General features: G+C 37.9%; 1 protein-coding gene across 1 annotated transcript in view; it reads right to left on the reverse strand.

Annotated features, from left to right (window-relative positions):
* Positions 1-2,690: 2,690 nt before the first annotated feature.
* MAP3K5 (mitogen-activated protein kinase kinase kinase 5) overlaps positions 2,691-14,592 on the reverse strand; it is a 196,164-nt gene continuing 184,262 nt past the window's right edge. The window contains exons 26-30 of the mRNA XM_069487666.1: positions 10,950-11,193; positions 6,179-6,291; positions 5,203-5,315; positions 3,587-3,663; positions 2,691-2,901 (exon numbers count right to left, since the gene is read on the reverse strand). Of these exons, the coding sequence (XP_069343767.1) occupies positions 2,841-2,901; positions 3,587-3,663; positions 5,203-5,315; positions 6,179-6,291; positions 10,950-11,193 (608 nt within the window). The 3' untranslated portion in view covers positions 2,691-2,840. The remainder of the gene's footprint in view (positions 2,902-3,586; positions 3,664-5,202; positions 5,316-6,178; positions 6,292-10,949; positions 11,194-14,592) is intronic.

The following is a 14,592-nucleotide window of genomic DNA, read 5'->3' on the forward strand; positions in this document are numbered from 1 at the left end:
ACACATAGTGGGCGTTCAAGTGGGTTAACAATAATGCCTAACTGCCAAACTTTTTTATGTGGTGGCCTAGGAATGAATGAAACAAAGTATGCAATGACAGAAAGAGATCAAAATGCAGTTAAAAGGAAACATTAGATATACTTCTCCCAGCCAATTCCTGTTTTGTTTCTTTTACACTATTTCCGCCACCACCCTTGCGTTACTGTTCTGTTCCAAACCATCTTTCCAGGCTCAGCTCTGGACCTTCACTTCTCTGGAAACCTTTTCTTGACCCACTCTGGCAGTACTGTAGCACTTAATACACCACTGTTGTTTTTGCTTTGTCTTGATTCCATCTCTGCTAATGAACTTCAGGGGAAAGAACTGTGTCATGTTCATGTACCACAATGTGTATTGCCCAGTAAGTATTTAATAAATACCTTTGAATGAATGATAAGCAATAACAATAGCAGGCAACATCTGAACTACATGCTATATGCTAAGCATGCTACTCAGCACCTCACCTGCACCGTCTCCTTTAAATCTTAGAGCAACCCCATGAAGTAGGTACATCCTTACCCCCATTTCACAGATGAGGAATCTGAGACTCCGAGAGGCTCGTTATTAATAATTTGCCCAAGGTCACACGTAAAATGATAGCTTTGCTCCAGGCCTATGTTTGTAGCTTCCTGCTACACTAAACAAATGATAAATAGTAACCGTCTTCTCACTACCTTATGGAAAGGGGCTCTCCATTTCCCTTTCCAGATGTCACCTGAAAGAAGGACTTGATCATGTTAAATCACCTGGGGAGCTTTTTAAAATGGGTGTCAAGGCCCCACCCCAGACCAATAAAAACAGGTTTTCCAAGGTGATGGCATCAATATTTTTAATAAAGCATCCAAGGTCATTTTAATGTGAAGCTGAGTTGAGAGTCTCCAGCCTAGATTGATGTTAAAGACCTTTCAAGTGCAAACCTTTCTATAATGGAACCTTGTATAATGGAACTGCTTTCTTTTGTGACTGAGACCCATAATTCTGACAAAAGACTAATGATGCTGGCCTGGGAATGTATTATGAACCATGTAGGGATAGAGGAACATCTGCTCACAAAGATAGAGTAGGAGAAAGATCCCACAGAAAGGCTGTATCATTGAAGAGTTGGCTTGAACCTGTATACAGTCAAAATGAAGCACTTTTTTACGTGGTGGCCTAGGAATGAATGAAACAAAGTATGTAATGACAGAATCTGAAGAAAGAGATCAAAATGCAGTTAAAAGGAAACATGAGAACACTGGAATTGCGGAGATGAACTATAGCTTAACAAAGAGCTTGCCCTGGGTTTCAGTCTTGAGACAAATGACATATCATTGGATTTACACCTCACTTCCTTCAAAACTTCCACACAGGATGAAAGAGCCAACCACCTGTCCTCCAAATTAGGATGTAAAAAAGATACAGCTATGTTGTTGCTGCAAGTAACAAATGAGAAAATATTAGTGAGAATGTTTTATATACTCTAATGCAATCTCAAATATATTGTACCTTGATTTTCACATCGAAATAAAAGATGACTTCTGTTCTACCAAAGACTGTTATATATGGGTGACATCATGATATATGAACAGCTCTGTGTTATTTCTATCCTGCCTAATAAACAGGTTCCTCTGCATTTAAGCAATTTGTTTATTTCATGCATCCAATCTAGGAGCTTCAGACTTCATCCTCTTAATATGAGCAAGCTTATAAAAATTTAATATTCAGCTTAAAATAAAAATATTTCCTCCAAATATGAGAACTAAAATTAAGGAGATAGAAAATTCAGTGTTCTCCATTAGGCTGCTCTTTGCAGACCCCTTAAGCGACATAACAGTCATTCAGGATAACTTGGGTCCTTGAGAAAATGACACTGACTTTCCTTTATTCTCTTTTTTCTTCACATTCTTTCTTAAACCTCTGTTGCCCTGAGGAACAACCTGGATATCAGCTGTTCTTTGATTGACTGAATAGAAGACAGATTCTACTTAACATTATAGCTGGTGAAATCTAGAAATTTAACACAGCAGTTTATCTAGTTTGTCAACACAAAATAAGAATTCTTCAGAATTTATCAAAACAGTATGTTGAGAGTCTTTTTAATTTTTAGAGTAAATATGACACAATAGATAGCTTTAGAACAAGCTAACATTACTATGATTCAGGCATGTGCAACTGGTACAGTTCAGTAGTACATAAACAACTCAAACAAATGTACTATAGGCCAGAAACTTAAGTTACAAAATATAGTCAATATTACAATTAATACAGATAAGTAAAAACCATTGCTCTCAGATTCTGCACACTTAAAAAAAAAACAATCTTTATACAATAGTTGAAATTATGCATTTCTACTTAGATTATTAGAGCATATTACAGACACACATAAGCCTAGAAAGTTATGGTCACATTTTGGTTTTGTTCCAGTGGTGCACAATCACATGAAATGTTACATCCGTTTTGTGTGAAATAACCATTTGGCTGAAGTGCAATAGCTGCTGAGTGAAAAATATTTCCATAAAAATGTTTAGATTAAAATAATCCGAAGCATTAGGGTTCTAATTCTAATGACAGAACAGTCATTAGGATTCTAATGCTTAGGATTATTTTGAGAGTCCTTATGAAGAAGCCTTAAGAATTATAGAAATAGAAGCAATTGGGAAATTTCAGTGTGTTTTGTCTGTTTTTTTTTTTTAACATGAGTAAACAAATACTGGATTTAAAGTGCAGCTTCTTTCTCCTCTCCCTTCGATTCTCCCTCCGCCAAGAAGATCAGTTCTGTATTAATTTTTAGAATCTCCACCGAAGATTAAACTGAGCGACAGTCAAATCTGTTTGTCTCGAAAGTCAATGATGGCCTTCCACAGTGTGCATAGCATCCCTCCCCTGTTTAAAGACACAAGAACATGGTGAAGAGAACATTTCATTGGAAACATTGCCCTTGAACTATAAAAGTGACTTCTTAGCTTTCAGCCCTCCTGATCAGAACATGAAGATCCCAAAGTCTTATCAGTTATTATGTATTCTTTTTGTATATATTTTCTCATCATCCGTCCATCCCTTCCCTTTTCACTCCCACAAACTTCCAGGTCCCAAACCATCATTTTACGTTATTTTCAGCATTTTTGAAAGGTGTTTTTGTAGAGGTAGGTGTAATAGTTATGTATGTGCCAGGCCTTAATTATTATAAGAAATTATATCAGGTTATACCAGATTTTGGATGGCAAATCAATACCTCATCCTAGTATTTCTAATAATTTTGGCACAGTCATGAACTAAATTAAGGTATTTGTTTAAGGCAGCTCTGGAATATATCTGCATGGTCTTAGTCTGCATATTATTTAAAGTTATATTATTCCAGTTGATTTTCATTTACTAATGTATAAATATGATTAGATCACCCCAATATTGCCTGGTCCAGCTAACTCAATTTACTCAGAACAGTTGAGGGCCAGAGAGCTCTGCCCAGAATTGCAGGACTAGTTAGAGACCCAGCCAGGGCAGGGACCCAGACTTCTTGATCTTAGCCTGGTGCTCTTTCCATCATGACAACTGAACAGAAAAGTGGTACCTTAGTCTCAGGCATTTTAAATCATCGCGTGTAACACAGTAGAGGATATCTGCTAGTGTATAATCCTCAGCCAAAAACTGCAGAGACAGTAAAATAGGCACAAAAGTAAGATGTTTTATATACCTTTAAAAAATAACAAACTCCACCCACAACATAAACACTGACAACAATTAAAAATGAATCTAAAAGGAAATCTACTAAAAACATAATCTTCCAGAATTATTAGGGGAAAAGTTTCCCTATTACAAAATAATTATAAAGAAACGCATCTATATGACTTCCAAATGCATAAAGATTACAAGTGACACAGAACTTCTGAATGGTCTTTTTATGAACAGATAAGACTCACTTGTAATTACATCTGCTGCTCATAAGCAAATGTTTGTATTTAAGAGGTTTGGTGCCATGTAGCTTTATTTTTTCTCAAGTGGATAAAAAGTGTTCCTGGAAAGGTGTTGCTTATGCTTAATCTCTGAACTTATTTTTCCATGGCTAATACAAGGTACTTTTCTATAATTCACTGGAAATCAGAGTCCTGAATTTAAATTGAAGTCTGTTAATTTTATATCATCAATTACTACTTGTGATTTGAGTCTAAGTTAGAGGAATGACTATTTTGGAGGACTTGGTTGGATGCATTATTTTCCATAGAAAACAGAGTTGCTTAAATTTATTTAGCAGTAACTTGTTAAATACAGATTTCTAAGAGACCCTAAATTTTATTTAGTGGTCCAATAAATTATCAAGTCAAAGGAAAAGACATCTTTATTCTTATTTTTAAAATTTAAATATTAAACCAAAACTGAAATAATATTGTATTAAGAGTCCGTTTCTATAAAATAATAATATAATCTCTTAGTGTGTGTATATGTGTTTACATATATATAAAATCTTAAAACATAAATGTTATTTATGCTTATTACAAATGTCAAAAAGGAGCAGACAGAAATTAGATTATAGATATATATGGTTTGTATAGAAATGTTTCTGACATAAGTTCTCCAAACTAGATCTACTTTATTAAGCAGCAATAACTAGCCACTGTCCAGTGGAGTCTAATAATGTTGCAAGAGAATTAAAAATTTAACAAAAGAAAGAATTGGAAAAAAGAATTTTTTTCTTTTAGTCTGTCTTGATTTTTTCCCCCTACTTTTCCTTATTTTCAATTCAAAACTATAAAATTCCCAAGGACTTCTGAACCACAAAGCTTTTGCCTGCCTCATTGTCTCCGTGCATACCATACCCCCACTCCCCAGTGATCTTCCCCTCCTTGTCTGCCCCCTGCAAGACATACATAGAGTTGGCCTAGTCTATTCCTACATATTTCTTTAGACTTCAGCTCTTTCATCAGCTTCTCTGAGAACCTTCACCAGCCTCTCCCTCCCTGTCATCCCTTTCCTTCACAGAATTTACCAGTACAGGATTATATTTTTATCTGCGGAATTATCTGATTGTTATCTGTCTACCCTTGTGTGTCAACCTCAGGAGGGCAGGGCTGGGTCTGATTGCTCACCAGGGTACCCCCTTATGCCTACAGTGGTGCCTGGCACATAGTAGGCCTTCAGCGTTATGAAATAAAGTGAAAGAATACTCGTCCCACAGATTGTTCTCTTTACCCGGCTTATAGTGTCTTCATCAGCTCCATTTTCTCTCAGCCAGTCAGTAAGTTCGGAATCTTCCATGTTTGTGCCAGGAGAATTTAGGGGATACACAGACAACCCAGGAATTTCTAGAAGAGAATTGTCGGGGAATATTCTTAGCTTCACCTAACAGAGGTCATCTGAGACCCTTACAGTCAACAGACATTTATTAATACTTCAAAAGATTTTGCTACTATAGTTAATGGAAACAATTGAGATTGGCATTATAAATGACAATATAAATAAAACCCAGACCATTTACTAGTAAATGGAGAGGCAGAAGCAATAATGTAATGATACTCCCACTTTATACTTCCATCTCAAGTTTATACTTTCTTAGAAAAAACTTTGTGCATCAAAATTATACTTTGTGTTTGTTATTCCACAAAGATGAACACAATTAGCAGAGAATCATATAACTATAATAATCTCTTTTTCCACTATGGAAGAGCCATATACCTGAACAAATAATTATGAACTCTATTTTCCTCCAAATTGGCTAAATAAAATTCTCTAAAGATTATCTTCCACTCCCAATTTCTCACAGAATAGATTTCTTCAAAGTTCCAACCTATGACTTTTTATTATGCCATCTTTATTCTATATAAGCCTCTTCAAGCTATAACCAAAAAAAGCTAGAATACACAGAATACAAATGTGAAATGACAAAAAAATAGTATTATTTTATTCTAGTCTTCTCATTGTGAAATCTTTAAAAAGAACTAAAAACCAAAAATGTAGACAGCCCTATCTATTTTTACTGTACTCATAAGAAATGATAGTTAGCTACAGTTAAGAATTGGATTTTTTTTTTAAAAAGCAACTCCAGCTCGTAGTTGTGGTACAAGTGACAAATTCTGACTAAGCCATGAATAAAACTGCCTGTTGGCTTTCGCGGCTTTTTGTGGCAGCCTGGTTTAACACTATGACTTTAAAACTTTCTGCTATTCACCTGTGGGTTGGGACTTAAGCTTCAGGTGTTTAATTTCTTGGTCTTTTTCTTCAATAGCTTGATGAAGGAGTGCTTGCAATTCTTTCTCTTTCTGAACCAATTCTTCCAGTAATCTGCAGAAACAAAGTATATTGGTTGACAATATAAATAAAGCTGCAATTTGTCTTCAATAAAGCTGGTGCTGACACAGGGTGATCTTCTAGACATGGGCTTTCCAAGCTACAGTGAGCATAGACACCCCTGGCATTTCAGTGAAATAAAGATTCTGGCCCAGTAGCTCTGGGGTGAGGTCTGAGACTGAATTTTTTTGTTTTTTGTTTGTTTTACAGTTTAAAGATGGAAATATTTTATTCCATTAATAATTTGGTATTCCTCCTCCCATCCCTCAGTCACTCATAGATATTGCACTTAACAGTTTTCTTTGGTGCTCTGTGTGTTCCTTTCAGTATGTTTTCCAACTGCTCTAGTCTCCTGGTTAGTTGGCATTCAAGAGAACACTACGTGCTCAAACCCAGTTTCCCACTGGCAGTGTGTGGGTCCTCATGCTGGAGCCAGATCCTATCAGCTAACATTTAACCCAGTGAGACTGCATTTCTAGTGAGTTCTCGGGTGACACTGATGTTGCAGGTCCACAGACCCCCATGTGCAGTAGCAAAGCTCTGGAAGACTCTGTGCTTCCAGATAAGAATTCAAACCCCGCAACCCAGAGTGTCTGCTAACAGCTTCAGAGATGTTGTTCTACTGTTTCTTTTTATGATCCTAAAGGTCATATATTTTTGACCCTAAGTGTCAAGAATATAATTATGGGATATTAACAGACCTATATTTTATATGTATGCCCCCTCATCCCAAAAAAAGTTGGTAAATATGGATAATATCATATTCGATGCAAAGCATAAAGGTAATCACTTTTCTTAAATTATCAAAACTTGAAAAATAGCTATAGGTAAGGTTGCCTAGACTATGTGGCACATAAAAAGTGCTCAATAAATGATAATGGTTGTGGTTGCTGCCACTGTGGCTGTTACTATTATTCCTCTTACTTCTAAGGGGGACAGTATGAAGTGGGTAAAAGGATAGCTGAGTTCCTAATACCCTCGGTTCCTAGCTGGCATCTGATACAGTCTCTAAAGAAACCAGGAGAAACTATGATATTCATACCATAGTTCTTATCCATGGAAGGTTCTTCATGCAACTGAGAACCAACTGGTAACCTACTCACTATTTCCAACACTGTTTCTAAGAGAAAACATTCCAAGTTATGAAAAGAGATGCTCTAATTTTTTAGAGAAGTATCTTTGGATAACCTGGATTCAGAATTTTAATAATTTAAAATATATAATTTTTAATAAAATCAAGATAATTATCCCCTGCAGCTCTTAACAAGCTGTATTTGTTTCATTTCCTGAGTATTAATAGATTTAACTCAGGACAATGTTCTATCCAAATGCTTGTTTCTGCTTCAGCTGACGTGCTCTGAAGGCAGCCCGGCGCAACTGACAGATGGACCCAGGACACACCCTTCCTGCGTTAATCTTAGACAAATTAGCTAACGCTTGTGGGCTTCAGTTTGCTCATTTGTAAAAAGGAAAAGTAAAACTTCCAGAAAGGATTAGTGAAGGAGACAGCATAGGTAAAGTGCCAAGTACAGTGCCTGGCCTTTAATAAGGGCTCTTCTGTTCCCTGCTGCAGCCTCAGGCTCTGGAAAAGAGCCCTCCCAGAGGAAGTGGGGGTTCCTTCCCAGACCCCCCCAGCAATACTCCATTCCCACAGGACATGAAGATGAGGCCCTTAGGTAGGAGAAAGGATTCATAGTAGAGCAGGTAGCAGAGGCAGGATAAAAGCAAAACACAATGACAGGCAGAGAAGGTGGTTTGAGGAAGGCAGGTAAACAGAGACAGCTACAGAGTGAGCACGGCGTGCAATTAGGTGGATGAAGCTGCACGCACTGAAAACAAGACCAAGACGGGGAAGCAGAGGGTTGGAGGGAAATTTTTTTTTCTATCTTCTCCAACACGAATAATATTCAAAGAAGTGGATAGCAAATTCCTACAGAGCTATGAATTTGTAAGTGGGCAGTTTTTGGTCTGGTATGTATTTTTGTCTCCACATGTATGGAATAGTGATGGCCTATCTTATCATTTTCTCAAAGAACACAGTGACATTTTCTAGAATTTAATCTATCTTTGTCTAGACTATGCAGTTCCTTTTTTTCTCTAAAACCCAGAAATTTAACATTAGAAGCACAGTATTGACAGGCCACCTCATTTGTCCCAACTCCAACTCTTAGAAGTGTTCATACAGTCCATCAGTTTTATTGTTCCTTTGTGTTCAGCTAGGCAGGAAATACTTTGAAATCAATACAACTGTCTACCTCTTTGTTCCAGAAAAGTGTAGCAAGGGTCTGCCACGAGGCCAATTTTTAACTCGGACAGGTGGTGGTGGCGAGGTAGTTGGTGGGTAATTCCAGAGTTGCAGGATACCAGTCAGCTCCTTCTGAGTTAGGTTTTAATAATGTCCCTGCATCTCCTTGTGCAAAGTGAGTTTTCAGAGCAGTTTAGGTAGCATATACTTAAATAGAAGCAAAACATTCATTCTCAACCCATTTTGTTACTTTCTGCCACTTAGTACTATTGCTGATCTAATAATCAAGAACTGGATAAACCTGATTTACCTTCATGAATGATTATCCCAAATACTATAAGCTTAAGGCTTTTAACACAAGAGTTGCAACCTTTCCTAAAAATACACTAACATTTCCTCTGGATTCATTTTGCAATAGATATATTTTAATATTTCAAGTGATGTTCAGCTGAAAATTACAAGGGCCAATATAGATAGGAGTGGCCCCTTATTTCAGTCACTTGGTGTTTGTCCTAAAGCAGCTGCCCCTTCTTCAAGTCATGCATGAAGCAAATGTCCCTCATCTCACTTTTCTGAGGGTGAGGGAGTATCTGTGGGAGATATTACTGAAAAAAGAAAAAGGAGGCCAATTACCCTGCAGATTTCACAGATTCAAATGTAAATATGTGGAGAGAAAAACATCAATATGTGGGGTGTTGTGAAAAGTGCAGCTATGTGCCAATGTAATAAAGAAATGTGGCAAATGCTAGTCTTTTGCACAGAGATGGGCAGATTTGAGGAGTAGGCCCTCAGCTAGGGACTGAGAGACCCTCAGAAAAGAAAGGGGAAGCCATGGAGAAAGCGGCTAGAGCAGAGCAGCCCTCGGGGAAATGCAGATGGCGCCAGGGTGGTGGAGAGCACAAGGGCAACCCAAGGGGCCAAGGACAGAAGGGCAAGGAGTGCATATCCAGGCTGCATTGGAGAGGCAGGGCCCATTGACATAGCCAGGGCGTGGAGGCAGGAGGTTTCAGGGCCAGAAAAGCAGATATACCAGCTCTTTGGTAAACAGACTGGCTTTACTGTCTGTGTAATTCTGACCAGAAGCTATGGCGGTGAGGGCTAGACCAAAGCAGTAATGAGTGATCCTTCCTCCTCCAGAGATCAGAGCAGGGGTCCAAAAAACAAGTCCACTCAGGACTGCGTGATAGTTACCTAAAGAGAAGTGACCACGATTAACACCTGCTATAATGGGTGGGGTGTTCCCACTGGACTCCTGCTTGAGAAGAGCAGGAATGAGGGACACCAGATCTAGATGAAGTCTCAGAAGAAAAAAAAACCCAAGTTCTTTTTCACTAAATGGTACAGATGCCAAGTAAAGCGCTGGGTTTCAGAGGATGAGATTGGGATATGAAAGTCAGCCAATTTTCCTTTATTAAAACAGATTTCCCTGTGCACATCATAGAGGACACATATGTATGGATTTACTTAATCATGCAACAAAAATGCATGCTTCTGAACATAGGATGAGCTCTGCAGTACTTGTATTAAGTGTGATATTCAAGCTTACCTTTAAAAACCTATACTTTATGACTAGAAATAAGATATTTTTTTGTCTCCCTGGTGAACAACTAGAATTTTCAACTCAGGTTTCTAAATGTTTGAACAGCTTTTATTGATTCACTTACAAAAAAGTTTTCACTGCAGACCCAAAGTCATAAAGTCAGTTTCCCACATGTCAACTGTAGCCAGCACAGGAAGCTATAAATCATAAAGATTTAGACGTTGAACTGTGCCGACAGCTGTGAAGAACAGGAAATATTTACTGTTCACTTATTAACCTGATCCTGTGGCTTCTACACTAATTCTCAAAGACAAACTCCATATATGTCACAGCATATTGAAAATAAAATAGAATCTTAAATGTGGTCAACCATCCTCCTTTTAAGGTTTTAAAATGCAAAGCTTTACCAGCATTAATTAGTTTCGTCCCCTCAAGCACAGAGACCTCCTTCTCTTTATAAGAACTTGATATTCCAAATCCCAGGCTTTCAAGGACGTGGGCTTTCTGTTCTGTCTTTCAGTTATCAATTGGAAGGTACATGCTGCTCTGAGTCTGTTTCCAAGACAGTCTATGAGGTTACAACTAGGTTACTCTAAAAATCTCAGTATACTTGGAGATAAAACAGCAAAGCCATGATGCTGCGGAAGGCTTGAAATGGGAGAAGCAGAAAGTGGTATTTAACAAAAGAGATTAAAATAAACCTCTCTTGTTTTATAAAGAAAGGCATTCGATCAAGTTTACATGAATGGGATAAAGAAATCACATTTTGTATTTTCTTTGGACCGACTTTTAAAGTGGACCAAAAACATATGCACTTTTATAAAAGTAAGAAAAAAGAAAACCAACCCTTGTCAGGGTGGGACTTACCTGTTAGTTTCTATTTTCATCCTTCCGAGCTGCACGTTCAGCGATCGGTGGGCATTCTGGGAGTCGTGGGATACAGTGGAACTGAGCGTGCTCACCCCTGAGGTAGCCACAGCATCTTCAATGACGGCCTGAGGTCTTCGGACAGTTTGGTTAGAGGGCTGTTCCTCATGGTCGTCTTCCACATCCAAGTCTTCTTGCTCAGCGGTATCACTTTCCGATGCAAGGCTGAAATGCGGCCTCAGTTCTGTTGGGCATATCAACAATAGCGTTAATTAGATAGGACTGAATCCCTTGATTTCTTGAGATATGGATGTCAACCCTCCTGTTATCAATAAGATACAGACTCCAAACTGCTTTTCCGAAAGTGAGAATGGATTTCTGCACATTAATTCAGGCTGTTCTTCCAGTGAATTTGCAAAACCCACAAGATATATAAACTCAGAATGATCTGATTCAAACAGAAGGGAAATGTTCACACTGCGCATTAAGGTATGTGGGGAAAAAAGCTAAAAAATGAAAGAAAGGTAATGATGTAAAAACCTATAAAAAATGTTTATACAAGTACAATTCATTTTTAGATTGTGTAATCTGGCAACTATTAACTTGCTTACAGATGAGGAAACTGAGATAAACAGAAATTATATAAACAAAAGTGAGTGTGCAAAATGTTTTTTGCCTATAACATCCAAAATGTAAGGGGATGCAGGAAAGGTGCTGCAAATGGCCCACACAGGCCAACATTCACTTTAGAGAGACTATTTCTCTTTGACACCTGGGCTGGTTTCTAGTGTGTCCTCTTCTAACCTATTGACGAAGGACTGAAATTTAAAGTACAAAAGTTACAAGTCTGCACTTAAATACACTGTATAACATGAGTTTGTCTGCATGTCACTTCAGAATTTGGATGATATCTTCCCATAGGAAAAAATATTATAAATTGTGATTAGTTCCACAAACTGAGCCACAAAAAGGAATTACACTCATAATTTAAGTGAAACCAGGGCAGAAGAAATATTGGATCTTGACTCCATGTGTTTTGGCACATGGAGCTTTTACTCGGTCACAGAACCCACCAAGAATCTGATGAAACTCTCCCCAGAAGAAAAACATTCATAAAACATTTTGCCTAGATTTCTTAGATTTGCACAGACTTCCTGAAGCCTCTCCCAGGTGTCCATGAACCACAGGTTAAGAGCCTCTGTGTGGAGGAGGGGGGTCCAGTGGGAACAAGGCAAGACCCCATCCCACCACTCTAACGTGGCCACTATGGCAAGGTCACCAATGGCCTGGCAGCCAAATCCTCTGAGTAACTTTTCTGTTTTTATCTTACTTGACCTGTGTACACAGTATTTTCCTCTAAATCTCTGGCTGCTGTGTCTCTTCTTTGGAGCCTTTTTCTCTATTACCAGCCCCTTACAAGCTGGAACCTGGGACTCTATTTTGTGTTTCTACTCATTCTCCATGGATATGCTGGTTCAACTCTATGAAGGTGAAGTCCTTCCAGTGTGTGGATGGCAAACTCTACCTCTAGCCCCAATCCTGGTACTTGCGGAACCTCCTGTACGTTCCTGTTGGGCAGGCACGTCAAATTCCACAAAAGAGAACTCACCATCTTTTGCTCATTAAAAAAACAAGCGTGTCCTTCTTCGGGGCCAGGTTTACATAGCCCTGGCTTCCTTTATCTCTCTTTTAAAATTTTTCATTGTGGTTAAAAAAAATGCACCACATAAAATTTACCATCTTAACCATTTCTAAACGTACAGTTCAGTGGCATCAAGTATAATATATTCACATTCCTATGCAACTGATTTCCAGAACTTTTTCATCTTGCAAAACTGGAACTATATCCATCAAACAACTCCCTGTTTCCCCCTCCTTCCAGCTTCTAGAAATTACCATTCTACTTTCTGTTTCTATGACTGTGACTATTCTAGATACCTCATATGGAATCATACAGTATTTGTCTTTTTGTGACAGGCCTACTTCACTTAGTAAATGTCCTCAAGGACCATCTATGTTGTAGCATGTGTCAGAATTTCCTTCCTTTTCAAGGCTGAATAGTATTCACTGTATGTGTACACATGTGATGGACACTCAGGCTGCTTCCACCTCTTGGCAACTGTGACTAGTACTGCCACGAACACGGATGTATAAATATCTCTTCGGGATCCTTCTTTTAGTTATTTCAATATATCCCCAAAGAGAAATTGCTAGGCCATATGGTACTTCTATCTTTAATTCTTGAGAAACCACCATTCTGTTTTCCACACCAGCTATACCATTTTACATACCCGCCAACAGTGCACAAGGGTTCCAATTTCTCCACATCCTCCCCGTTTATCTCTAAGGCTAGGCAAACTTCATCTCTACTCTGCATTCCGGTCTATCTCTTCTCTCTTTCCAAAACTCCGTTTCCTTTGTTTTCTAATTTATCTATAGAAGAGTGACTCAAAATCAGGTGTTTTAGTTTCATAAACCCAGCGCCTAGTACAGGGGCTAAACATATTAGGCTCTCAAAAAATGTTGACAGAATGGAACAGTTATCTAACTAAGATTATTTGTAGTTAGGAGGGAATAAAGTGATGAAAAATACCATATTTTAAAAATAATTTAAGAAAGTGCAATTCTAGATTAAATTAGAAAATAAACTTAGGCCTTTAAAAAAATTCTAAAATTATTCTTAAATTTCTATTTAAAATTTCTAAATTTCTGATTTAGATTTTTGATTTCTAGGCTTAAAATTTTGAAATAATTTAAAATTTTATAGTCCTGTTGAGTATAAACTCACTTTTCAGGAGGGAAAAGTCTCTGATATTTATTATTACACTTAAATATCCTCTTAACTCTGTACACTTTAAATTGTTTTATGTATTATAAATGACGAAAAAAATTCTCTCAAATAATTTGAAGAAAGTAGAACTTGTGGCCAGGCGCAGTGGCTCATGCCTGTAATCCTAACACTCTGGGAGGTGGTGCACACCTGTAGTCCCAGCTGCTTGGGAGGCTGAGGCAGGAGGAATACTGGAGCCCAGCAGTTCAAGGTTACAGTGAGCTGTGATCATGCCACTGCACTCCAACTTGGGTGGCAGAGTGAAACCTAGTCTCTGAAAAAATTAAATTCAAATTAAAAATAAAAATGGCTATTAATAGAGGAAGTATGCTTACATTATCAATACTGGCTACCTTAGCACTGCCATCATAGTCTCTGTGCCCAGCATTATTCCATCTGGTCACCCACAGGCAGACTGCACTTGAGGAGGAACAACAGATACTTAGTGTTGCCAATAATCTAGGGGCTGATTCTTGATGACAAGTGAGAAACAGTCTGAGAAAAACCAAAATTCTTAAGGGACTTGTACTGTACTCTCTGTTCTGTGTGTTCTTTTTGAAAAAAAAAGATTGAACACTTTTTTACTTTTTGTTTTGAAATAATTTTAGAACAACAGAAAAGTTGCAAAAATAGTACAGAGAGTTCCTGTACACCCTTCTGCCCCTTGCCCTAACCTTAACATTTTATGTACCTTGGGAACTACTATCAAAACCAGGAAATTAACATTGATGCAATACTATTAACTAATCTGTGGACCTTATTTAAATTTCACCAGTTTTCCTACTGATGTTCTTTTTCTTTTCTTTTCTTTCT

The sequence above is a fragment of the Eulemur rufifrons genome, chromosome 15 (assembly GCF_041146395.1).
Source record: "Eulemur rufifrons isolate Redbay chromosome 15, OSU_ERuf_1, whole genome shotgun sequence".
NCBI lineage: Eukaryota > Metazoa > Chordata > Mammalia > Primates > Lemuridae > Eulemur > Eulemur rufifrons.